Source organism: Rattus norvegicus, chromosome 3 (genome assembly GCF_021556685.1).
Source record: "Rattus norvegicus strain SHRSP/BbbUtx chromosome 3, alternate assembly SHRSP_T2T, whole genome shotgun sequence".
Taxonomy (NCBI): Eukaryota; Metazoa; Chordata; class Mammalia; order Rodentia; family Muridae; genus Rattus; species Rattus norvegicus.
Genome location: NC_141536.1, coordinates 24,017,978 through 24,045,715, shown reverse-complemented (window position 1 = coordinate 24,045,715; position 27,738 = coordinate 24,017,978). Strand labels below are relative to the sequence as shown.

General features: G+C 35.5%; 1 protein-coding gene across 2 annotated transcripts in view; it reads left to right on the top strand.

The window, feature by feature from the left end:
* The window catches only part of Lrp1b (LDL receptor related protein 1B), a 2,085,328-nt gene that overhangs the window by 1,907,626 nt on the left and 149,964 nt on the right, over positions 1 to 27,738 (top strand). For both annotated transcript variants that reach the window (XM_087654909.1, XM_087654910.1), the window contains exons 67-68: positions 16,534 to 16,650; positions 22,378 to 22,484. In XM_087654909.1, coding sequence (XP_087511035.1) covers positions 16,534 to 16,650; positions 22,378 to 22,484 — 224 coding nt within the window. The remainder of the gene's footprint in view (positions 1 to 16,533; positions 16,651 to 22,377; positions 22,485 to 27,738) is intronic.

The following is a 27,738-nucleotide window of genomic DNA, read 5'->3' as shown; positions in this document are numbered from 1 at the left end:
GCCCATGTGTTCGAGGCTCTTGCCCACTTTTTCTTCTATTAGTTTGAGTGTATCTGGTTTTATGGGGAGGTCCTTGATCGACTTGGACATGAGCTTTGTATCAGGTGATAAGAGTAGATCAATTTGCATTCTTCTACATGCTGACTGCAGGTTGAACCAGCATCATTTGTTGACAATGCTATCTTTTATCCACTGAATGGTTTTAGTTCCTTTGTCAAAGATCAAGTGACCATAAGTGTGTGGGTTCATTTCTGGGTCTTCAATGTTATTCCATTGATCTATCTGCCACATCTTTACCAATTCCATGCAGTTTTTATTGGAATAGCTTGAGGTAGGGATGGTGAATCCTCAAGAAGTTCTTTTATTCTTGAGGATAGTTTTTGCTATCCTGTATTTTTGTTTGTTTGATTGTTTGTTTGTTTTTGTTATTCCAAATGAATTTGCAAATTGCTCTTTCTAACTCTATAAAGAATTGAGTTGGAATTTTGATGGGGATTGCATTGAATCTGAGTTTTTCTTTGACAAGATGGCCATTTTTACAATATTATTTCTGACAATCCATGAGCAGGGGATATCTTTCCATCATGTGATGTCTTCTTTAAATTCTTTTTTCAAATATTTGAAGTTCTTGTCATACAGATCTTTCACTTGCTGGATTAAGTCACACTAAGATATTTGTATTATTTGTGACTATTTTAAAGGGTGTCCTTTCCCTAATTTCTTTCCCAGCTCATTTATTCTTTGAGTAGAAGAAGGCTACTAATTTGCTTGGGTTAATTTTACACACAGCCACTTACCATATCATACCATATTAACTGTGGTGAAATAAAATATAGCAATATTGTAATAAGATATCATTGACATTTTGGAAATTCTTGCTACTTCTAGTCAATAAATGTAGTCAATAAAAAACTACTGATTTCATTAGATTCATATCAATGCCAATCATATATGATTTTAGTTTTAGATTCTCAATATTTTTCCAAGGTTACTTTGCTTTATTGTTACCTATTACATACTTTATCAATACATGCTATGCTTCTAGATTTGTAAGCTTCAGAAAAGAGTCAATAAACTAGGACTACAGGAGCCAAAAATTCACCCTAACAATTCCAAATTATTTCAGAATCTCAATATTTTGACATAAAGTAAACGTGCATCCAAATATCAGAAAGTAAATTAAATGGAAAGCAAAAGTCATTGTTTATATGCTTTTGGCAAAGACTAGAAGTAAAATTATCAATTCTGTTGAAACAAAGAATTCAACAATTCTGTTAAAATCTGTCAGGTGCCCTCTACTTATGTCCCTTTTGTTCTTTCCTCCACTGATTAAGTTTATCTGCTATCCTTATTTAATCACCCTGTTATCCCTAGCATTCCCATGATTATCCACTTCTGAATATTCCTCTAAGATATTAATTCAGTCTCCAATGCTATGCCCCTCAGAAAATAACATAATTCAGTGTTTTCCTATGCCCAGCTCACATCCCAAATTTTGTGTTTTCGATTCTTTTTATTTGTATTCTCAACTATAGCAATATTAGCCCTCTCATCTTCCCTTTAGTTCTCTCAACAGGGTTTCTTACATTCTAATGAACTTCAAACATTCTTGCTAGTCCCTCACTTGACCTTTAGCATATAATTTCAACAACACCAAGACTTCATTCCTGCTTCTACTATGGCCATACGTCTCAGAGCTCACAGCCCTGTGCTAATGGCAGTAGACAGCAATGCACTCTTGCTACAGTATCTTAAGTTTAGTTCCCAGAATTACAGTGAATGTGCAAAAATGTGAGTGCAAGAAGTATATTGAAGATATAATTCTACAAAATGTTAGTAAAGTTGAATAGAAATAAAATCTTGGAAGGGAAGAAAGTTTATAGAAAGTATAGTGGTGAACAACTTACCATTGAAATGGCCTATCCTACAAAGAAAATTTGAGAGGCAGTGTAGTAATATTGACTACTACAAATACATTGAGAAGAAAGGAGAATGGACACTTTATTCATTATACCAATTGGATGCTTCAGAGAAAGGAGGAGAATTATAATTCTTGAAAATGATTTCTGTGCTGGACTCTGGAGGAGTTGAAGGAGGTATTTGTGTATTTGTCTATTGGTAGGTCATGCACATAACACATATCATCTAAATAAAAAAAAAACGATTATGTGCTTCATAATCTTTATATTGTGGTAGCCAAAATATCTCACGATGGTATCCCTATGCTCTTTCTACCATGTTTACCAAAGGAAATATTTGTACTGAAATTATAGTTAAAAACACATTAACCTTAAAGGAGACAAAAATCAACAACAACAAAAGATAATCTCAAAAAATCTGCATTGACTGTGAGGTGTATAAAGCTTCCCCAACATGGCTTATGTAAAGGGTTAGTCTAAGACCTAGCTAACAGGCCTTACACTATCATACAACACAATTCATAAATGTCTTTGTTGATTTCAGGATGCTTTTTATTTGGATTCTTAAAAATCACTCTTATTTTCAGTATTCTGCTTGTATAAGTAAACTAAAATATAAAAATAAAAGGTGTTCTCACATGGAGACCTTAAGTAGGTCACCAGCAAATAAGACTGGCATGACAAAGAATTTGCTAAGCCATGCATTTCTTTCAACAGCCTCTTCTCTGACAGAAACTATCATACAATTTAGCATTGTGCACCACATGGATTATGGCTTTTGTGGTATTTCTGGTATGAAAAAGATAAACCGTTTTCTAGACATATACTAAATGCTTTGCCTGTGAGGACAAATGTATAATTAAATGCTTCCCAGGATTTTTTTTCTGAGTAGATGGTGAAATAATTTAGTATAAAAGAGGTATGAGAAAGAAAATTGAGCACTCAGTACTAGCACTACTGAATGCTGAAAATATTAGCATTTTGTGTTGTTTACATACAAAACTGAAAGCATTTAATGAGAAAGCTTCAAAATCTGAGTATTTTGGAAGTTGAAGGCATCTTAAATATGTACAGATGTACATGTGTGCTTTGATAGGGATGTTGTGTGTGTAAGATGATGTGTGGTAGTATGGTGGTGTGGTCTGGGAGGGTGCTGTGTGTGTGTGTGTGTGTGTGTGTGTGTGTGAGTGTGTGTGTATGTGTGAGTATGTGTGTGTGTATGTGTGAGTGTGTGTGTGTGTGTGTGTGTAGTGTATGCACTCATGAACACACACAAGTAGAGTACAACAAGGCCTGCGACATCTTGTTTTGTCATTTTCTGCTTTATTTCTATGAGACAATTTCTTTCACTGAACTTGTACCTAGACTGGTGACCTGGAAGCATCTGTCTTATATAGGACTGTGTGACAGGCACAGGCAAAACTACAACTTGCCTGTTATTTTTAGGTAAGTTCAGGAATTTGTACTTAGGTAGTCACAATTTCATAACAAGTACTCTTATTAGAAATCTCTCCAACTTAATATAAAATATAATTGAAGATGTATTTTATTCTTAAAATTATGTTTATGTAGAGTAAGAAGGGAGTGGTAGGTGCTGTTGTTATAGGTGCCCTCAGAGGCCACAGGGGCTGAATTTTTTGTAACTTGAGTAAGAGTATGAGTTAGTATACAAGTGTACTGGAAAATAAACTGGGACCTGCCTTCTGGAGAAGCAGTGAGTATCCTTAAGCACTGAGTCATTTCTTCTATCTGATTCTAATTCTTAACCAAATTCCTCTGTCATAACTGGAATATATATTTAGTAGAGAATGATCAAATGATTTTTTAACTTTCTGTCAAAACATAAAAAGGGTAAACCTTGTTTCTATTTTGTAATCCTGTACATCTTTGTTAAAAATAAGTCTTTAATCATCTACCTTTTCTTAAGATAAATTTGACTGCCACTACACTAGGTTACATGATTGACTTATTTACTATATGACCTGTAGGTATACACTGGTTTTGTTTTTGCCTCTAAAATAGATAGTGTAGCTGTCAGATTCTTAATATTGATTAAATAGAACTATAAAAAAGCAACACAAGGAAGGAATGATTTTTTTTTTTGGCTCATTGTATTTAAGGTGTCTTTATATCTCTATAGATTTGTGCCTGCAGTGAGACTAAATGTCATGGTGGGAACTTGTGGTAGAGGAAAGCCTGTCTGGGATGGATGAAGGCAGACAAAAATGGAAGGTGAAAGAGAGGGAGAGGGAGAAAAGGAAAGAGAGAGAGAGAGAGAGAGAGAGAGAGAGAGAGAGAGAGAACTTCTTCTAAATTGGTCCTACCTCCCTAGCATTCCATTCCCTTCCAATCGCCAACCCCCAATACTGCCATCAAGTAATAAATTCCTCAGGGAAATTATCCATATCTAGAATATCCCTCACTAAGCATTTTCTTTGCAATGACCATATGACAGCCCAAAGGTAAGCCTTGAGCGTGTGGATCTAGTGAGGACAGTTTGTATCCAAACCTTAACATACAAGATAAACCACTAGGGTGTAGTAGAGCTATAGTACGCAAAAAGACACAAGATTATAAATCAGTGCATGTATTTTCACAGGCTTCTAGGTAAGAATCACTTTCTACACTCCTTAAGTTGACTTAGTCTAATAATAAGATATTGGAATCCACATCTATCAATTTAGGTGCTTATCAAGTGTCTACCTTATTACTATTGCTCAGTAATAATGGATTCACACTTAAGGCAGGCTGAAAGTTCAATATGGTATATATTTACCATTTCCAAGTTAGAGTAGATGGGAAAAAAGTCAGAAAACCTTAACAAATCCTCCCTGCATATGCGTCATTCAGCACGCCATGCAGCCATGCATTAGAAAGATTCTAGTCAAGTCTTTCACTTTCAGTTATTTCTGCTCTTCTTTGCTGCTTCCCTCTGATTCCAACTGGAATCTGTTCATGAGAAAGTGTGAAATCACTTAGCTCTTCTGACTCTAGAATTAGGCATCTTGCATAGCTGCAATCAGCCCATCATTTAAAATATAGGCTCACTTTTTAATTATCTTAAAATGTATTTGCTGTGGTTTTAAAAGAAGACAAAGTAAGTATTGGAAAAATAGAGGTAAGGCTATCTGTTTGTCACTTAGTTGAATGGACAGAGGTAGAATTGCTGGAACATTATTACCTGAAAATGTAACTGATGTTCCAAGAGGACTAAAGAGAACCTATGCCTCTGTACTATGGAAATTTGATTCTGATGCTTTTGTGATTCAGAAATGCAAATCTCTTTGTAAAATATTCCTGAACAATTTGTCTCGGCCACAGATTTCTGAGTAGAGGGAACTGAGTGGAGTAGTAAGTATTTTGTAGATAAGATAATAGACAAGAGATGAAAATATTACTACTTTACTTTCTCCTATACTCAGTTCACAAAATACTACAATACAAAATCTAAACATAAATTTATAAAAATTCTTCTCTAGAATGATAGCATTATGGAATTCAATTTGACACTTTCTAAAATTAGGTAATGCAAATTTGAAAAGTTCCCACTGACAATTACATTGAAGTGACATGCAATTTAGAAAATGTCATTATTGGAGTTTCTCCAGAGCTGACTCATTCCAATTCACATCTTTATAAAAAATTATGCTATTTGTCATTGGTTTTACTTGTAAGCCTACCTTGTTACTAATATAATGATAAAAAGAAAAAATGTCAAAAGCAGAATAGGAATCCTTGGATCCCAGATAGATTATCTAAAATTGAAATTATAATAGCCATATATCCTTTCATTTCCTCTGAAAAAATGGATTGTATACATGAGTGCTTGTTGAAGAAAATTATCCCAGTTGATAAGAGAGAAATTAACATGAAAACAACTTTCAGAGCCACAAAAAAAAAACAATAGAAACCTGAACATTCTAAATAAGCAATACTTTAGTAGAGAATTTCATGTAGACAATGTGCTCAAAAATGATTTATCCAATAGAGAGATGATATCCAAAATATATAAAAAACTAAAGAAACTAACCACCAAGAAACCAAACAACCAAGTCAAGAAAAAGAAAAGAAAAGAAAAGAAAAGAAAAGAAAAGAAAAGAAAAGAAAAATGGGGTATAGATCTAAACAGAGAATCTCAAGTGGCTGGGAAGCACTTAGAGAACTGTTCAAACTCCTTAGTGATCAGGGAAATGCAAATCAAAATGACCCTAAGATTTCACTTTATACCAATCAGAATGGCTAAGATCCAAACCTCAGGTGACAGCACATGTCAGCAAGAATGTGGAGAAGGAAGGGCACTCTTCCATCGCTGGTGGAATTGCAAATTGGTACAACCACTCTGGAAATCAATCTGGAGGTTCCTCAGAAAATTGGAAATAGATCTACGTGAAGACCCAGCTCTACCACTCTTGGGCATAAACCCAAATGATTCCCCACCATGCCACAGGGGCACGTGTTCCACTTTGTTCATAATAGCCTTATTTGTGATAGCTAGAAGCTGAAAAGAACCCAGATTTCCCACAAACGAATAGACACAGAAAATGTGCTGACTGAGGTAACTCAGACCCAAAGGACATGCATATTATGTGTTCACTAATAAATGGATATTAGCCAAAAAAGTCAAAACACCCAGGATACAATCAACAGAACTTAAGACGGTTAGCAAACTGAAGGGCCCAAGTAAGGATGACTCAGTCTCACTTTGGAGGACACGAAGAAAGCATTCTTGGGGATGAGGGAGAAGGAGGGAGGGACCTGGGTGAGAAAGGGACAGGGAGGGGAAGATAGGAATGTGATCAGGTGTGTGTGGGGTGGAACAGAATTGAAGCCCTGAGGGCCAATAGAAATAATGAAAACAGGCAACCAACCTCAGGAAGTAGGATGTGGGGGGACCCTCTAGAATGTACCAGATACCTGAGAGGTGTAACAGACTCCCAGGACTCAAAGAGAAGTACCTTAGATGAAATACCCTACAGTCGGGATGGACTTGCAGAATCCACCTCCAGTAGAAAAACAGAGCATCAAATAGATGGATGGGTTGACATCCCATAGTCAAAAACTCTGACCCAGAATTGTATCTGTCCAAAAGAAATGCTAAATCAAAAACAGAGAAGAGTCTGAGGGAAAGGAGTTCCAGTGACAGGCCCAAATTGGGAGCCAGCTCAGGGGATGCTCCAAGGCCTGACACTATTACTGTTACTATGGTATGCTTCGAGACAGTAGCCTAACATGACTGCCCTCCGAAAGGCCAAACAAGCATGAAAGCATCAGACTCAGATATTTACACTCCATCAATGAACAGAAGCTGGTGACCCCTGTGGTTCAATTAGGTAAAAGCTGAAAGAAGCTGAGGAGGAGGGCTATCCTACCAGAAGATACGCAGTCTCAACTATCCTGGTCCCCTGAGATTGCTCAGCAATGGAGCCACCAACTAGGCCGTATACAGCTGATATGAGTCACATACACAACAGAGGACTACCAGGTCTTAAATCTGAGAGAAGATGCACCTAACCCTCAAGAGACTTTAGGCCCCAGGGAGTGAGGAGGTCTCCTGGGCTGGGAGTGGGAATATCCTCTTAGAGACTCGGGGAGGTAGGTATGGGATGTGGAACAGTCAGAGAATGGATCCGGAGGGGAATAAAGACTGGACTGTAAAAACCAAAGAATAAACGAAGACACTATTGCTTGTGACAAGAAGTGCCTACTGACAGGAGCCTGGTATAGCTGTCCCCTGAGGGGCTGTGCAAGAGCCTGACAAATACAATTGTGGATGAAAGCAGTCAACCATCATACTAAGTTTGGGGACCCCAATGTAGGAGGAGTTAGGGGAAGGACTAGAGGAGCTGATGGGATTAGCAAACCAATGGAGAGAACAATATCAATCAACCTGACCTCCAGTCTCCAACAGGCTAAACCACCAACCAAAGAGTACATATGGAGTGACCCACGATTCCAGCTGCATATGTAGCAGAGGATTACCTTATCTGGCGTCAATGGGAAGGCACCCCCTTTGTTCTGTGGGGGTTGAAACCCCAGCATAGAGGAATGGTAGGGCACTGAAGCAGGAGTGGGTGGGCGGGCAGGTGGGTGGGTGGGAGGATGGAAAAGCACTCTTATAGAAGCAGGCTGTTTGGGGGGAAAGGATAGGTACTTTAAGTGGGAAGGGGGATAAGATTTGAAATGTAAATAAATAATAAATAAGCAATACAAAAGAAAATAAAAACAGAAAAAGTAGATGACTTACTATTATTACCTCCAACAATAGAAAGTTAATTGTTCCATCAAGTAAATATTTCACTTAATGGTTTGTAATTTAAAATATTAAACAAACAACCCTGATAAAGACTTTGAAGGACTCTCAAATTTCCTTCTGAAGATTTACATGCTAAGTCTTCAACACCTGCAGTGCTTCACCATTCTTATCTGCCAAACATCCACACTACAGCTTACTGAGCTCTGAGAACTCAATGGATTTTCCTGGCCAATATTGAGATGCTACCACAATCCTCCACAGAACAGATCAGGTCTGTCACATAATACTCCATTCCCAATATCAGTTACTGTCTTAACTAGGGTTTCTTGGAAATGAAGTGTTTATCTTATAGCCTGTCTGTTGTCCTACGAAATTATATGTTCTGAAGCAGAAGCCAAGGAGGCACAGTTGTTACCCGCTTTGTCTCCATTGCTTTCTCAGCTTGCCTTCTTGTAACACTTACAACTGCTACTCCAGTTTTGGCACTTTTCATAATGAGCTGGACCCAAACGCATCCATCATCAATCAGTTGTAGTATTCTACATATTATTTTAATATTCCCTTTCTAGTCCATAAACTGCCTATCTCATACCCCCTCCTGTTCTTCTATGGGGGTGTGTAGTTTTCTGTAATAATCTTCATTTGCTGGAAAGAGGGCTGGTAACTATACTTACCTCTGGCTATAAAGGTAAGTCTTAAAATACAGTAAGGAATCATGAGGTCTAACAATGTTCTAACTGTAGATTCCTTTCTCAGATCCATGACCTAACCAGCCAAGAGAAGCTGCCTGGTTTTACAGTACCAGGCATGATTTCCCTCCTGTCGAATGGACCTTAAGTCCAATTAGACAAATTGCTGGTTGCAATCAACATGTGAGTGTCTCTTATGGCACCTTTTTGCATATCTTGCCCTGCTGCAATTGTTGTGGTTCATGTATGCTGCAGTTGAAGTAGAACTGTTGAATATTTTTCTTTTTTCTTTCTTCCAACTATTATTTTATTTTTATTGGATAATTTTTTATTTACATTTCAAATGTTATCCCGTTTCCTGGTTTCCTGTTCATAAGCTCCCTATCCCATCACACCTGCCCCTTCTTCTATGAGGATGTTCCCCTAACCAACCACCCACCACTTCCTGCCTCCCCACCCTAACATTCCCCTACACTAAAGGGTCCAAGAACTGTTTAATTCTTTTCTTCCCTTAATAATTCACATAGTCATTTTTCTGGAAGCATGGAAATTAGACTCCAGAAAAGATGTTGTTACATAATCTGAGTTCTGTGTCCAAAGTATACAGTCTTCAGGAGTAGAGGCCCCCCTATAACAATGATCTATATTGTACTGTGAGTCAGTTGGACTACCCTAACCAACTATTAGGAAGGAATTTTCTGATGCTTGGTACTGGAGTTTTGTCAGCCTCTGGCTCTTACTGAAAGCATTATCAGTAAAGTGTCTAACTTTAGTTAAGATACACCATATACATATATGGTATAAATATAAACTTTGTATACACAGACATATAATACATATATATATATATGTACATTCATGTATCAATAATAAAGAAAAAGTAATTAACGTGAGAATAAAAGGCACCAGAGAGTTTTGAGATAGGTTAGCTGGAAGAAGCAAAAAGGAGAAAAGGTATAGGATAGAATAGGATAGAGTGATATAATTCAATTTCAGTTAAAGGCACATTAAAATTATCAATTAAAAATGCACCTTGGGTTTGCCTACAGGCCATTTTGGTGGGGTTAGATTCTCATTTAGGATTCTTTTTTCCACAATGACTCTAGCTTGCTTCATGCTGACTTAATACGCTTTATCAACTTAATTTTCTACGTATTATATTGCTACTGCTTTTTGAGGTCTGTCTCTGAACCCCCTCATATCATAAGACAATAAAAGTGCTCTTTATATTCCATATAATTTTATAGACTTGGTATCATTTAAGCATAATTTAGGTACACATTAAGGAGTAACTGAAGTAAGATTGTAATTTCAATAAGATTTGTTAAAGAATTCTTCCTATTAAATTGAATGGGAATTGTTATTGGAAACTCATTGAGCTTAGGTATTGTAATTCTGGAATCGTTCATTCAATATTATATTCCCTTAATTACCTTACTTTTATTAACAATGCTTTAAATAATATATCACACATTCTCCTTCTTTTTCAATATTATTTAATTACCCTATATCAATGATGTTTTAAAAGACATCTGAATTCTATTTATATCCTCAAAAATAACAATAGAATTATGATATTTAGGGAATCAATTCTGTATAAAGTTAAAGAAAATGGCCAGTATAATAAACAAGGGTTCAAATCACTGGATACAGGACAGCTAATATCTCCTAGAAATTGTTTAGTTTCTTTCAGCAATTTTTTGTAATTTCCTTTATAATGAGTTTACATATACATATACATATATGTTATATGTGGATGGATTTCATATTGCATTACTTTCCTATATTCATTCAGTTTTTCCAGGCTCCGTTGATTCCTTTTGTCCAAAGGGATACTTAAATATCTCTTTCATTGTTGCCACGTCAATTCTCCAGCTTTTGCTCCTAGAGACATCATTGTACTGTCACTGACTTCTTTTTTCACTTTTCAGAAGTATGTATATGCAAAAGTAATGCAGTATAGAATGCAAACACTCATTGTCTGCCTTGATAATCCCTTAGTCTACTTCTCCAAGATGACTATATTTGTAGCAGTACATCTCAGTATAGGAGAACTGATAAGAAGTTGTAGTTCCTGTAATATTGCTGCTATTTTCATGTTGCTTAAATGTGGGAAAATTATTGTGCCAGTGCAATTGAAATCTTCTAATTAATGATAAAACACTTCACATAGTGAGAATTGATGTTCGTGTGAAGTAATGCAGTGCCAAGCTGTGGGTGTGTGTGTGCGTGTATTTTTTTATGCCCAGTGTTTGCTTAATAGAATCATCAAGCTACCTTTAAGAAATACTGATTTTACATGTATTCTATCCTAGTGATTGTGATTTTTGGTATGAGAGAGGGTTTGGACAAGGCAAATTTATAGTTTTTTTCTTTGCCATTGTTAGTATTTATGACAAAATTTGAAAAATCTTAGAATCCACTATAGCATAAGATTTTAGTAATTTTGGGAGAGAATTTTCTCGGGGATGGGGAGTAATTTAGGTAGAAAGAGGCACCTAAATTGTTATACCTAGATGGCACAGTTGCCACCAACCACCAGAGACCACCAGGAATCTAACTTGTATGCAAAACAAAGGGTCTTTATTTATGCTCTAGTTTAGACTCTCCAGCTTTTTCTAACTCAGTGGACGGTGTGAAATGTACTGAACTGGTATATGCCTTGTCTTTTTCTCATAGTTGTAGCAGAGTATGGGACTTTCCAACTTGGCAGTTATATGATTGGTTAACATTTGATTGGTACATTTCTATTGGTTACTAATGATTTCAGCTTGGTTTGAACAATGGTTACTAGCTTAGTCAATTTACTTTGAGATATTAGGGACTTTTCCCTTAAAAACTGATTGGTTGTCGATAGACGTAGAGTGGCTGTATATTTAGGATAATTATGTTTGTTGCCAGGGTGACATGGTTCTTGGAACAAGTTGGTATTTTTCTAGTAACTGCATTTATTCTAAGAGTAAGTTAGTCATAAAAAGGAGTCTTGTCACAAAAAATATTGTTCAAAAAAGCAAAAGGGGGTTTGTAATGTTAAGTCAGGTTCTTCATAAACATGAATGCCACACTCCACAAACATGGGCCTACCATATATGTATAGGAGGAGAAAGTACTCTGAGTGCCAGTATTTATCTACTTGCTTCTAAATAATGGATGCTGTGTGATGAGCTGCTGTGTCCTCCTACAGAATGTCTTCCTTGCCTTGCTGGACTGTGAACCCAAAATACACTTTCCAATGTTTCCTTGAGGTATATTGTCAAATGCTTTGACACAAAGGAACATAACTAATAGAGGAAACAAGTACCAAGAAATGAGGGGTATTACTTTGAATTGCAGAAGGGATTTAAGGTTTTGAATATTTCAAAGATTTTTTTCAACTCTTAAAGGCTATGGGAAGAGGGAAGCAGAGGGGAAAAGGGAAACATGATCAAGTATTGAGGATGAACAGGATAGAAATCCGAAGGGCCAACAGAATAAATGGAAATATGCATTATTGGAGGCATGGGAGTTGGGGGTGACCCTCTAGAATGTACCAGAGACCTAGTCAGTGAGAGACTTTTAGGATTAAGGGAGAGGCATTAGATCTTAGATGAAATATCCAACAGTGGGGAGAGGGAACTTGTAGAGTACACCTCTAGTAGAAAGATTGGGCATCAAGTCAAGAGATGGGGTTGCCATCCCACAGTCAGAAAGTCTGTCCCAGGATTGTTCTTGTCTGGTCTGGCCTCAGTGCAAGAAGACATGCCTAATGCTCAAGAGATTAGAGGCCCAGGAGTAGGGAGGCCAGGTGTGTGTGTGTGTGTGTGTGGTTCGGGACATCCTCTTGGAGATAGCAGGGAAGAGAAATGGGATGAGAAACTGTGGGAGGGCGGACCAGGAGGGGGTAGTGACCTGACTATAAAAAAGTAAAAGTGATAATAATAATAATAATAATAATAATAATAATAATAATAATAAGAAGAAGAAGAAGAAGAAGAAGAAGAAGAAGAAGAAGAAGAAGAAGAAGAAGAAGAAGAATGATGATGACGAGGAGGAGGAAGTGGAGGAACTTTTGGTTATGAGATTATGGAGACAAGAGGTAGAGCTTTACAGATTAAAATGATTGTGTTCAGGAGTGGGCTTGTGTTGGTTAATATTTATTATCAACTTGAAAAGAAAGAATTTCTTGTATAGAAGCCTTTGCACTGATCTGGGAGTGATTTCCTAGAGTGGCTTAATGGGAGTTCAAAAACTCACTCTTAATACTGGTATTGTCATCCCATGACCTGAGATTCTGGGTGGCACACAGAATAAGGGAAACTGAACACCAGCATCTATTGCTGTCTTCTTTCTACTTGTATATAGATTGCAACCAGATGTCTCATGACTCTGGCTCTCCATCATCCCTATCATGGAGAATTGTACCCTCATAAGATTTGTCAAATGAATCCTTCCTTTATTATCCAAGTTGCTTTTATAATACATTATATCAGACTAATAAGAAATATAAGTAGTATATATAGTGATATACATATGTATGCATCTACACAGTTTGCCTTTATATGGTTTTCATATATGTTATAGCTGAAGTTTAAATATTTGAAATTAAGTATACATGGTCTTATAAAAATATCAACTAAATTTTCCCCAACACTATGCCTTCAGAGGGCATTCCACTGAGATCTATCTTTCTAAATTAATTACAAATGATAGTTCTAATACCATAATATAAAATAAATTTAAACTGATTATGAGGAAATTCAAAAATTACTAATTCAAACTAGAAGTAGGCTAACCTTATATTTTCATTAGGGAGATTTTCCATGCCTGCTGCTAACATAATTTTAGATCACACCGCTAATTTTCTGTCTGATTCTGATATTTTTATGTATTCATTTACTTTTATAATACAATCTAAAGTAATTAAACAATGTATGTTAATAGATAAAATTAATGTTTATACAGAGAGCCATATTCAAGAGGAGTTTTTAATTGCCAAAATAAAATAATTATGCAAATTGTTCTGTACTGAGGTTCATTTTTTAGTCATTAATTGAATTCTGATATTGCTAGCATATTTCATTGTTGGCTAATGTGTGTAGAATACTATATTAAAATTTTGCAGATTGTAAGTTAGACTTTAAATAATAAACTAGGAAAAACATAATATAAACCACTAAGCACAGCTCCTGCTGTTGGCACAGGTTAGCTTTGGAGCGATCATACTACCCAGCCAGGAAGTTTAGAAGTTTAGAGGAGAAATACAGACAGAACTTTTCTATCTCCCTTTCTTTCTTCTTCTTCTTCTTCTTCTTCTTCTTCTTCTTCTTCTTCTTCTTCTTCTTCTTCTTCTTCTTCTTCTTCTTCTCTCTCTCTCTCTCTCTCTCTCTCTCTCTCTCAGAAAAAAAAATTAAATTCGATCATGAGAATTCCTTCTGTAAACTGTTTCCGGAGCACTAACTGAATATAATGCCCTGTTTTGCTATTGAGCTTCTTTGTAAGACTGGAGAAATTACTTAAACTTTCTAATGCTAGTGTTTCTCTTTCATTTAATTAAAAGCAATAATCCTTCATTAGGATATTATGAGAATAGAGAATGTTTGTTTTTATTGAAATGCTTAGCCAGGAGCGGGGCTGAGTTCAGAATATTTACTGTTTAATTTTCTAAATTGTGCCTAAATCACTTTGCTTTTCATTAGCAATCGGAGCTTAAAGTTTACACTGTGCATTTTCGGAATGGAGAGTGACAACCCTCCCCAGATGCATACTACCACATTTAGTTCACTTATGTTAGAAGTCTGAAAACATAAAGCATTCCTGCCAGTCTCAGGATTAGCTCTCCAACTCAGCATTTCATAAATGTGACAAATACGAGACACTGTTCTAACCATAAAAAGGGGGAAAAGATTGCGTATCTGGCCCCCTTGTTTTTAGGCCCATGGCCAGTAAGATGTTGAGCAAAAAACGATAAGGGAGTAAGGACGTGCCTAACCTCCTGCAGTCCATAGACCCAGGCAGGCAAGGAGCTGGAGACAAAACATACCCTTCAAATTCAGGACCATAGTGACCTACTTACTCCAAAAAGAACCCTATTCCTAACAACCTTTTGACTCTGGGCACTGCTGATGAGTTTGGCACCCTCGTGATCCAATCACCTGGACTGGAGTTCTGCCAACTGAGGCCCAAGCCTTCAGTATGTTAACTTCTCCAAGAACACTTCCTATACCTACTTCAACAACGATTGAGGAGTTGATCTATGTGTATCTTGAAAGAGAAACACTTCCTTAGCTGGGCTTTCACCTTATAATTGCTTCTGAATTTATAATATCTTGATCCTTAAAATCCCAAATCAGTCCAAACCATCGATCAAGGTTAATAGTGTCACCACACTGTTCATTAGAAATATCTGAGTTTACTTTCCAATAAAAGGGAAAAGCAATGTAACCTTGTTAAATCATAACCAGCATTGCAGCACAACATCATGTTCTTACCCAAAGAGCAGTGAAAATTCAAAGGCACCAGTTTATACTCTGCATCATTAGATACTGCATTTGAGTATTGTAGAAACTCTCCTTGAAATTTATGTTTCCATTGTTTATTTCTCTCACAGGAATTTGAACTCAACTTATATAAAGTACTAAATCAGGAGTGAGCATAGACTTTGTTACAGCAGTTGCCTTGCTAGTCAGATGTATAGAAAGTCTTAAACGTGAAAAAGTTTCTGTTGGTTTTGTGTACAGTCACAGTCTTGGTAATATTTCTCCTTAGACTGCAGCGAATTTGTACACAAATTAGATGACATTGATGTAGGTCGAGCATCCCAAATTTGGAAGTCTAAATTCAGAAATGGTTTAATGATTACAAAATTGTGATCATGACTTTGATGCCATGAAAAGAAAATTTCACATCTGACTTCATGTAGCAGATTCAGGTCACAGCTCTATAAAAACCTTTTGGCAATATGTGGTGTGTGTGTGTGTGTGTGTGTGTGTGTGTGTGTGTGTGTGTGTGTGTGTGAAAAATAAAGTAATTTAAGTTTATCCTTGGAAGTCATATAAGAAATAAATTATTATTCTTAAAGAGTTATAAACATCTGAACATATCAGCAACATAAAGTGTTCCTCATCCTAAGCTGTTGGAAAAGAGCACAGTCAACATACAATAGTTTCGTAAGTGGATCATAGCCAGGACTGACCAATAATATGCAGCTAACCACAGGCAGTTTATATACATATCGATGAACAGGTAGCTGTACTTGGATAGTATATAATTATAAACTCTGTGTGATTATAAGGTTTTCTGAAACAGGATAGAGTGACTCCACAGTTTTATTAATGACAATTTATTTTGTTACATTATTTGGAAGTGGAAACAGAGTGGATATCAGAAAGAATAGTAGAGTTTGGGACAATGCTGACATTATTTTTCCTGACAAACTGGTGTAGACATAGCTTGTTGTTTAATTGATTTCTAATTAACCAATTGTAACATGGAACAAGTGCAAAAGGTCAAGTGGTCTCAGTACTGAAGCTCATTTCCTCCTCAGAATGCTTCTCAGTCAGTAACTGAATTACAGTTGATGAGACGCGATAAGCTGTGCATTTCTGAACATGCTATACGTTGACATTACAGTTAGACCACTGTCAGGATGTCTTAATGGAAACCAAACACACAAATGCCGATTCTTCTATTACAGATAAAAAGACTTGTGGACCTCATGAATTCCAGTGTAAGAACAACAACTGTATTCCAGACCACTGGCGATGTGATAGTCAGAATGACTGCAGTGATAATTCTGACGAAGAAAACTGCAGTAAGTGAATCTTGCCTAATGACCTTCCAAGTCTGTCAGCCCATTCAATAAATCTAATGGTAATTTTTATTTCAGCTAAGGTGATATTGGACCTCTCTGTCCTGAAGCTCACATTTTTATACATATATTCACATTTGGACAGAATATTCAGAATAAATTGACCTGACTCTTAAAGGATAGAATGATTGGAGTGCTTACCCCAGGAGTTATTTTCTTTCAGCTCTCAGAATTGGTAGGAGAGTATCATGAGGTTTAATGCAGCCCATTAGTATGCAATGAGGAAAGCCCTTGATGCAAGTTCATACAATGAGCTAACTGATGTGCAGACAGCACAACACATATCATGTTTAACGGATGCTATTCATTCCGTTTCTGCCTCAATCCTTTTCCACTACAAATCCACTCAAGAGAATCTTTCAGTGAGTTATCATTTATCCTCTCTGGAATCGCGAACACCATCTGCATTCAGGATGCTTTGCTCAGAAAATAGTATAACACTGATGGCATCTGCTTGTTGAAATTTCACGCAATGAATTTAATACTAATAATTGTCCAATAATCCTATTTCATAACTGAGGCAGAGTGTCTGTCATTGAGCATTATTTTCTCAGCAAAATTCTTACCAATGCTTTTATATATCAGGAAAATGTAATATCAACATAGTTAAAAGAAAAAATTACATTTGTTAAATATTTATATTTTGTTTCCTTCTAAAAGGATTTGAAGCAGATGGATAAAAATAATATCTCCTTTTCATTACATTGGATTAATAGCATTCATTCCCAGGAAGCAAAGACAGAATTTACATAACAATACTTTATTTGATGGAAGGCCTGTAGTTGGTGGAGTGAAAACCTTAGAGAATCTCTTGGATAATTAGTCTGCAAAACATGCACTAATGTTTTGAATATATTTTGGAGGAGTGGGGATTATAGCTGACAATCCAATCATTTCAAATAGCTGAATGTAGGATCACCTGTAGATATTACTTTATATATGTAATCTCAATGGATCTAGCTTTTTAAATGTAGAAAAAATTACATGGATTTATTAGAGACTTAGATTCATTTAATCAGCACTTAAAACCACATTTACCTAGAAGGAATTTAGGTATATCCAGTGATTGAAATAAAAATTAGATTAACGCATGCTGATACTAATGAAAGCCAAATAAATTTAAATATAAGAATGTACATGCCTGATGCATCAGATATTTCTTAGATTTTTTGATGTTCTTAGTCTTAATCATTTCGATTCCTTGAACAAATACACTGTTTTTAAAGATACTGAAAGTTGGGGTTGGGGGGATTTGGCTCAGTGATAGAGCGCTTGCCTAGCAACCGCAAGGCCCTGGGTTCGGTCCCCAGCTCCGAAAAAAAGAAAAAAAAAATAAAGATACTGAAAGACAACAGGATAGATGAGAAGTAATCTTGGAGAAAACTTAGTGAAGTTTCCCTTTTTCCTCCTTGCCTTTTTGTCCTGCTTGTAACTAGATATTAAACCAAGGGAATTTTGCATTCTAGGGTAATTCTTTATTACATTTTACATTTATTTGAGTCACAATTCCACTAAACTGGTCAAAGTGGCCTTCAATTCACTTTGTTGTTCAAGCAGCTCTTGGATTTATGATCTTCCTCCCTCACCACCCAAAGAACCTGGGATTAATATCTTATATCACCAGGCTCAGCTAAGGCAGATCTTTGCTCATTGAGTTGTTGAAATTATACAAGAAGTTAGATTATTGTTCTAATAAGAAATGGAAAAGAAGAACAGGGGTTGAGATAGCTTGCCTCTTAGTCAGCTGGGCTTCCCAAAACTGTATGAAAATTTTGCTCAGAAATTTAGAAGTCACCTTATGGCAAAAGAAAGGTGACAGGACTCTGAGTGTCCTAATCACTGAAACATATCCATCAAAAAAAGAATAAAGGGGCTGGGAGGTGGTGCATGCGTTTAATTCTGAAACATGGGAGGCAGAAGCAGGTGGATGTTTATTATATTAAGACCAAGGCTAGCCTGCTCTACAGAGTGAGTTCTAGGGTTATACAGTAAATCCTTGTTCTGAGAAAAGAAAGAAGCAAAGAAAAAATTACAAAAAAAAAACTAAAGAAAATGTTCATTTAAAATAGCAAATTATGTGTGACCTCTTCTGAGTTTTATATTTATTCTGATTTTATTGCCTAAGACAAGGAATATGGACATTTCAGAGGATATACGAGAGTGTATAAGAATAAATTACAATAACGTTGTAACAGAGGAAAAAAGAAGCATAGGCAACAAGATCTTATATGTTAATGCAACATCACAGTATGTTAACATGTCAAATCCATAATGTGTATGAGGATGAAGGGGTCTATAGTCACCAATATGGTTTTGAAGTTTAAACATTTGAAAATTCTACATGGAATGAACGAGAAGCAAATGGAACATTAAAGCCATGCAAACACTAAGCAGTTCTACGTGGGTAAAAATTTATTGGTGTTTTGAAATCCAGGAATCTTCGAAGACAGACCTAGCCCTACAGAAGCTTCTTGGCTATCAAGGTGCCTCAGAAGATTCATGGAAAACATAGTAGATTGTTCATGTGCTAAATTTCCCAACCACTGTTGATATATACAGTATATAATAGAGACCGTTAGGATGGGTATAACACTTTAGCAATTCTAGGAAAAAGGACTGCAGTTAAAATTTCTTTTCAGATTGGTAAACTGCCAGAAACAGCCACGCTGCTGCCAAAGTTTTAATAGCACAGATACTGCTACCTGACCACCAATCTGAAAACACTTATACTTTATTTGAAAGGCTTAAAGATTTGATAAGTGATTGAAGATTTAAAATTGACTGCTTCAAATGTAGTTAAAAGAGTTTCAATTTCAGCTATCTAAAGACAAGTAACTCTGTCCTTTACCATATAAATGACAGTTAGAATCATATTAATATATTCGATTTCTCAGTGACACTGGTGTACATGCTGGTAAATTTTTGTGCATAGCAAAATTACTTGGATTTAAGATTTTCAGTTAAAAATATTTTCAAGACAAATAGTCTTTCTCCTTTCTTACCAGAGCAGCAATTCTAATGACTTATGACAAACATTTCATAGAACAAATTCACTGTGTAAGTATTAAGTGCCTCCAACAGACTGTGTAAATTTTTTCAAATCTTTTTTTCCATCTTTATTAAATTGGGTATTTCTTATTTACATTTCAAATGTTATTCCCTTTCCCAGTTTCCAGGGCAACATCCCCCTAACCCCTCCCCCTTCTATATGGGTGTTCCCCTCCCCATCCTCACCCATTACCACCCTCCCCCCAACAATCCCATTCACTGGGGCGTCCAGCCTTGGCAGGACCAAGGGCTTCCTTTTTTTCTAATCTTATGTCAGCAACATCCAACTATTCATATAATCAAATATGTCAATGACTATGAAGCTATTTAGCACACAGAAAATATATTTGCCTGGAAATAAAATAAATACAAGCTATAACCATGAAAGAAAGAATTTTGCTAACATTCAACACATGTATGTAAATGTTTCTTCTACAGTTTCTGGGCATTTAGGTATGATGTCTTCTAAAAATACACTTTATCTCTATTTTTCTAAGGAAAAATTTCTAGGGAAAACTATATTGATTGTTAACAGTTATTGCTAAATAAATACCATATACTTCACTATCAACTTTTTCTAAAATATAACTCTTCGAGTTTACAACTCCAGTAAAATATAATAGCTTTTGGATGTGGGAATGATACAAACAAAGAAGTAAAATAGAGGCCGAGCAAAAGAAAGTCAGCGTCCTACTGTTCTGCAGTCTGTAGAAAAGAGCATATACTGCAATCGCTACAGGCATGGTATTGGATATCTAGCTGTATTGGTTCAGCTATATACTAACTAGTGTGAGTACTCAGTCATTTAAAGACTGTATTCTCTCTGTTCCCCAGTTTGATAGTTTAGATGGGGAAATAGTGATGTCCATGCCTTCTTGTAGAATTGTTTTAGGGTTTGAGCAGTAAGTTATTTAATGGACTTGCCATACATGTTCTTACTGCCTAATGCAAAAAGATTGTTAGTCCGTTGCAGCTATAGGCATTATTAGTGGCAAAAAGTTAGTTTAAGATTGGGAATTATATGTTATATTATGTATATGCAAATTAACAAAGGAGCAGACAGACATGTTAGAAAATATCTATTTAGTGGTGTTTCTGTGTTTGGTATCATTTGGTTTTGGTGGGCTTTTTGTTTTTGTTTCTTTTTGTTTGCTATTGTTTTTATTATCTTGGTTTTTATTTGAGGAAAGCTTTCGCTGTGCATCCAAGATAGTTTTGATTGGCTCCACATTCCAGGCTAGGCTGAAATTTAGAGTTATGGTTCTCACTGTTAAACCCACCCAGTTACTTGTTGTTCTTCTTCCGAAACATATTTTATTTATAGACCAACGGTCATATGCTAATGTACAGTCAGTTCTAAAGCAGAACATTTCTTCTCTGATACTAATGACTACGAACAATACATCAAAGATACCATTCATAAAATGTAGGAGTGAGGAGACCAACCAAACACTGCTAATGCTCAGAGACTGAACAGCTCAGAGACAGGGATGCTGATAGAGGGCTGCACTGTTGAATAGCTCAAGTAGAGTGATTTCTAATAGAAGGCTGAGTTTTTCGTAGTCATTATGAAGAGAGAATATGAGTCTCCATTTAGATTTCCTCAGGTAGATGTCTATTAGCTATTCCTCCTTCACATGAACAATGATAACATTGCATGTTATTCACCTGCAGAGACAGGAATGAAACTATAAAGAATATTTATCTAATACCTAAAAGTAGACTTACATAACCAAACAGTAAGTTTAAATGAATATATAAAACACTTTAAGAAGACACCGAATAGAGGAAAGGGCGGCGGATTTTCCTCATCAAAGATAAGAATCTGGAGAATGGTGATACCCAGCTGTCACAATGATTACTTACCAGAACCAGGTTCTGTAATCTGTCCTCAACATTGTAGAAAGCACATTCCTCTTAAGGTCTAAGTCAAACAGCTAAGGCATGCTACTTAATTTCAGTCCTACAAGGAATATGGGCAATTAAATCTACAGTGAACAAATTTTAAAAATTGACAACTTATTCAGGGCAAAGTAAAATCACAAAACCAAATAGGCATAAAAAAACCCAGAAACAAACAAACAGAAAAATCAACAGAAAGCAAGCCCTTCCACGGCCAATGCTTTGTTTGTGCACCCAGGGTGAACCCTGTGTTCTCCTCTGACAAAATCAGATAAGTAAAATCCCTAGCATTCATAATTAAAAGTGTCAGTTGTTAGATTTCCTCTTATGCTGTTAAACACACTAATACATACACAAAGGGAAGAAATGTTTATTAAATACATCAAATGGCATAGAACTGTAACTGAAAAAGTCCATGTCACAGTCAACAAGTATATAATTTTTCTACATTTGTCATTTGTTTGTACTTATCTGTTATATTTTATAAACAATAGCCTACTTTACATAGTTTTTTATTTTAATGATGAGTTATATTAATAACTAAATTTGCATTTCAAAATTAATAGACGATGTTTCATAGTTTCTTCATGAGACTTTTACCCTAAAGAATTGCAATTGCGACTGCTTACCTAGTCTCTTTTCATTTTTTCTTTACCTCTTCACGGTGATCAGAATGCAGCTGATAAACACCCTTACCCCATGCTGTCTTTCTATCTTCAGAACCACAGACCTGTACATTGAGGGATTTTCTCTGCAGCAATGGAGACTGTGTTTCATCAAGGTTCTGGTGTGATGGAGAGTTTGACTGTGCTGATGGTTCTGATGAGGTAGGGATCTCTGTGAACGCAAAGGTAATCAGATTCCATGCAGGGTTATCATCATTCAATACGGTGTGTGTGACCAAAACTAGCACTGGAGTGCACCCTACTCTGGAGGCCGCGAGGTAAGTTTACTTTATGCGTTAGGCTGCACAGGCTGCACAGAATAACTGTGATGCTGCTGACACCTAATTCTATATCCTGGCTCACCTCCACAGTTCGATATCTGATCAGGGAATAGGATGCTTAGAAACCGACTTCCCTGTTGCTGGTGTCCTTGCAATCTTTATATTTATTTGTAATTTTGTTAATGTGTTTATAGCTGTTCCTAATATGTTATGCATTTAAAATCTTTCTTCAATAGATACAATCTTATAAACTTTACTCTGGGTCATCAATTTTCATGAAACTGTGGGTTAAGGTTTCCTTAGGTGATGGATCACAATCCATTTATTATAAGGCCCATGCTTTAGGTGAAAATAGGAGATAATTTCTGTGCACAACTCTCCTAACTTAAATTGTGCTTAGGCTTTCCTCTTGTGTATCACGCGACCTCCTGAAGCTTTAAAACTAGTCATACTGAAATTATACAGATTTTCTGCTTATACCATGTGAGCGAAGTGGAGGAACAATTACGTTAAATACTTTTCTTAGTTTAATTATGTGGGAGGAAAATAGGGAATGTAAATGAACCCAAGATAAAAAGAAGTCTTCAGTTTATTATGGAAGTCATTTTTCTTTTACTCATATAGCATTGATTTAATTTTTTTTTTACCTCTTCAGGAAATGCATGCATTCCCTACTCATAGAACCCATCCTATCTCATGCAGACTACAGCTTTAGAGGCTTCTGTTTCAAGCACTTCCCTAAGTAGTCACTGATTCTGGACCTGACGGAAAAGCACAATAAGCCTCTACTGTTTGGACAACAGTGCATACAACTTAGTGCTTTCCTGGTCTACCTCTATTGTTACAAGGACAGACACTTCCATTTCCTTGCTGTTTTGGAAAATCCATCCTAATCACAGACAGGAACACAGGGTTTGGCCAAAGGGAGGGGTAGTTCTCACTTCAATGCCAGAAAACCCGAACCTTGTATTTGCAAAAATATCTCAGAAGAAGTTGGAAAATATCCAATTTTCTCAAAGGCTATTAATAAAACAAAATCTAAATTTCCTTGAAAGATTCTGCAGGGTGACTGTATAGTTTACTGTGATGTCACATTCTTACTTACCATCCATCACTTAAAAATGTTTTAAACATTCTTATATCATGCAAACATATTTCACAAAACTTATCCATGTCATGGCAACATTTTTATTTCTATCTTGCTTTTTGAACATTCTCCAGAAAATATAAACATAGTGCTTGAAGCTTATGATTTCTTGTTGCGTGTTATTATTAAATGTTCAAAATATATAAGAAGAATCATAAAGTCTAATTTTAGTGTAAATCTTTCTAAAATGTTACTCATGTCAAAATAAATATATTAATTAACAACAGTCATCTCATTCACCAAGATGATGGGCATACTATTTTCCTGGTTGAATATATTTTCATTTACTATGTGTCTTCAAGGCAATAATCTAAAGAAATCTTTCTTTTATGTAGTATTTATTTACAGACAATGAATCTGCAGTACATTCAATTTTTTTCTTTGAAGTCTATAATAACATTTTCTTTGATAAAAGACAGTAAACCAAATGATGAAGATGAAACCTTGGTAAAAAGTTAGAAAGGACAATTTCATAGAAATTTATATAAACAGTAATTAGAAATTTTGGAAGAATTGTTATTTGTATATATGCGTACTATGCCATGTGATTTTAATAATATCCTTTCAAAGCAGTATAAAATAAACATTAAACCTTGGACTAGCTTCATTAAATGTGGCTACATAAGCAAATTATGTTCTAAAACTTTAATTGCATTTTTTATTTTGTCTCTTTGTTATTGCTTATTGTGCATGTGGTAGGATCATGAACACAGACCACAATGTGGATGTGGTCAGAGGACAAGTGAGAAAAATAGGTCTTCTGCTTTCTCCATGTGGGCTCTGGGTATTGAACTTAGATTTTATGGTAGTAAATACAGCTACAACAAAAACTTTAAAACAGTAGAGTATGAGCTCCTGATTAGTATTCCTATCCCTCCTAAACTGTGTACGTCTATAAACAGTACAAAATGAAGAGAAATACAGGAATTATATAACTCACTCAAGTGTTCACAGTGATTCATAAATATCATTTCCCATGTATTAGAAACAGGGCTACGGTGAAGAATGCATAATTCTAGGTCCAAGAAAAGAGCAGCACACCATGAATTATTAATAACATCTTCAGATGTAAGCACACAGGATCTTAGGGTCAGTGACCACATGGCATAGAGACAAGCTTGAAAGGGCCTCAGCTGACAAAAGGAGCAAGTGGAGTATCTGAAGGAAAAAAGATTCTATAATGGACTGCAATCCGTGAGTTCACAATAAGTACTTAAAAGTAAGATCTCAACAGTCACTTTGCTAAGATATTAATATTATGAAGAAAATGTATGTTGTGCTTGGAGGGATGTCTCAGTGGAAAGAGCACTTGCTTACTACTGCTTATAACTACAGATCCAAGGGTATTTAACTCTCTCTTCTGGTCTTCATAGAAACTACATGCACATGATGCTTATTCATATATGCAGGCAAAGCATTCACATACGTAAAATCTAAATATATAAATCTTGGAAAATGCTAGAAGGAGGTGGCAGAAGATAATAGTATACTAATCCTATTGTATTACATTAATTTATGGTTGATTACATTATGCTTTGAATCATTTAAAATAATAACTAACAGCCAACCCTCATAAACACACATGCACAATACCACATAGTAATTCATTTCAGGTTAAATTTTTATATTAGAAAACATCTAGAAGACCCACCTTCTCTATTGTCAAAACACTAGAAACACAAATGCTATTTATTATTAATATGCTTTAGTTAAATGATGCTAATAAAACTATTCACTAAGTCTAGGAATGTTTATCAAGTAGCTACTGTAATTATGAAGTGGATTTAAATACTTGGTTCATAAATATGCATGACCTTTATACACTCGGGTCTTAATTATATGTCATAACAGGGAAAAGACAAACCAAAAAACGCTTCAGCCTACAGATCTTATGAACATAAATAAAAAATTCCTTACCATAATACAATCTAAACCCAATAAACTGTTAAAAATTATTCATCATGGCCAAGTGATTAATTTTAGGGCTGCAAGAGTTATTTGGTATCTGAAAATAAGTAGCCATAATACACTGAGACAACAAAATGATAGATGCATATGATAATTGTTATAAAAACATGAGAAGATTTTTATAAATTCACCAATCTTTCATTTTACACTTTGAATGAATGGTCTTCCCATACTTGTTAAGTATTTCTGGTACTCACAATGCAGCCCAGAATTAGCTTGAACTCATGGCAAATCTCCTGCTCAGGCTTGATGTCCTTTTTCCACCAGCAGTGTCGAACTCCTCTCATGTTCCTTAGCATCATTGGCTTTGCATGCCATCCATTACATGCTTTCCTGGCACATTTGTACTCGCTCACCGGTAGATTAAGTTCTGGTAAAGCTTCCTTTGAGAAACCTATTCTAAGCAATTCATGTTTGTTTTCCTTAAAAATCAACATAAGTTTTGTAATTGTTGTTTAGATAGTGGTATTTTATACTAACCTGTGAGCTCATAAAATATAAGAAATAAGCCCCTTTTTATTATCACTGATAAAAGTGTCTATTACTTTAATATTTGGGAAAAGATAGGAAGCAATTCCAATTACATGAACTCTACTAATTGTCTATCAGCAAAAATAAAATAAAATAAGAGGAAATACAGTTCTTATTCCCTAACCTGATGATTAAACTAGAAAGAACAGCAACAATTTACCTTCTTCACTCTGAAAATATTCATAGCTGTCAGACATCTATGCCAGTTGACAGATAGGAAATACTACAGTTTGGGAAAAATAGAAATTATTGTACATGAGAAAAATATTAGTCCAGAAAGATACTTGAGCTGAATATCTTATTTAAATGAATATGGAATCCAGTGGGATAAATATCACTCTTGTTTACCTCCCACAATGAACTGAGGGAATTCTAAAAGTGTATGTGTTGTCCTACTTGACTTCTTTACCTGGGCAAATAGAAGGGGCCACCACTCCAAATCATTCCCCAGTTATTTAGGAGCAAATGTCATAAAAGAAAAGATTCACAAACAGCAAAATGACAAGAGATTCAGTTCAGGAAAAGAGATGAATAGAGAGAGAACAGTAGGAATAGATGGATGGCAATATAAAATGGACCTCCTCCAGGCATCATAGTTTGTCTCACATCCTGCCCACTCTAAATATACAGTCATAGCTGAAAGAAGTTAAAGAACTTTGAATAGCCTTTATGAATGTGATTAAAGTTCTTAAAGAGGAAGAAAATAAGCCCCTTAAAGAAACCTATTAAAACACAGACAAATAGTAGAAGTGAATAAAATCACTCAAGACATGAAATTAGAAACAGAATCAAGAAAGAAAATCAAAACTGAGAGAAATCTAGAAAGGAAGAACTTCAAAGCTTCACCAACAAAGTATAAAATAATGGAAGAGTGAACCTCTGGCATTGAGGATACAATAGAATAAATCGACATTTCAGTCAAAGTAAAGGTTAAAAAAAAAACCCAAAAACCTGACATAATTTTCCAGGAAATCTGGGACAATATAATATCTAACACCAAATATAAAAGTGATAGAAATAGTAGAAGGAAAAAATAAAGGTCAAAAGCACAGGAAGTATGATAAAAATTATAAAAGAATTTTTTTTCTAGCAGAACGATGAAATGCCTATTAAAGTACAAAAGTCAAGATACAGAACATCAAATAAACAGGATCAGGAAACAATCACCCTTGCACAAAGTATTCAAAACACCAAATGTTCAAAACAAAGAAAGAGTATTGAAAGCTACAAAGGAAAAAGACTCTGAAAGAAAAAACAGTGTGGTCATATGTGACATGACTCTAAAATGACACATATGCTAGTTCAAACTATTATACCCAGTAAAACTTTCACTCACCATAGGTGAAGAAAATAAAACCTTCCGTGGTATAACCAAATTTGACGAATATCTATCTATAAATCCAGGCCTAAAGAAGGTAATAAAGGTAAGATAAACACTAACCTAAAATATTAACTATATACACAAAAAATTCTCAGGCAAAAAAAAATA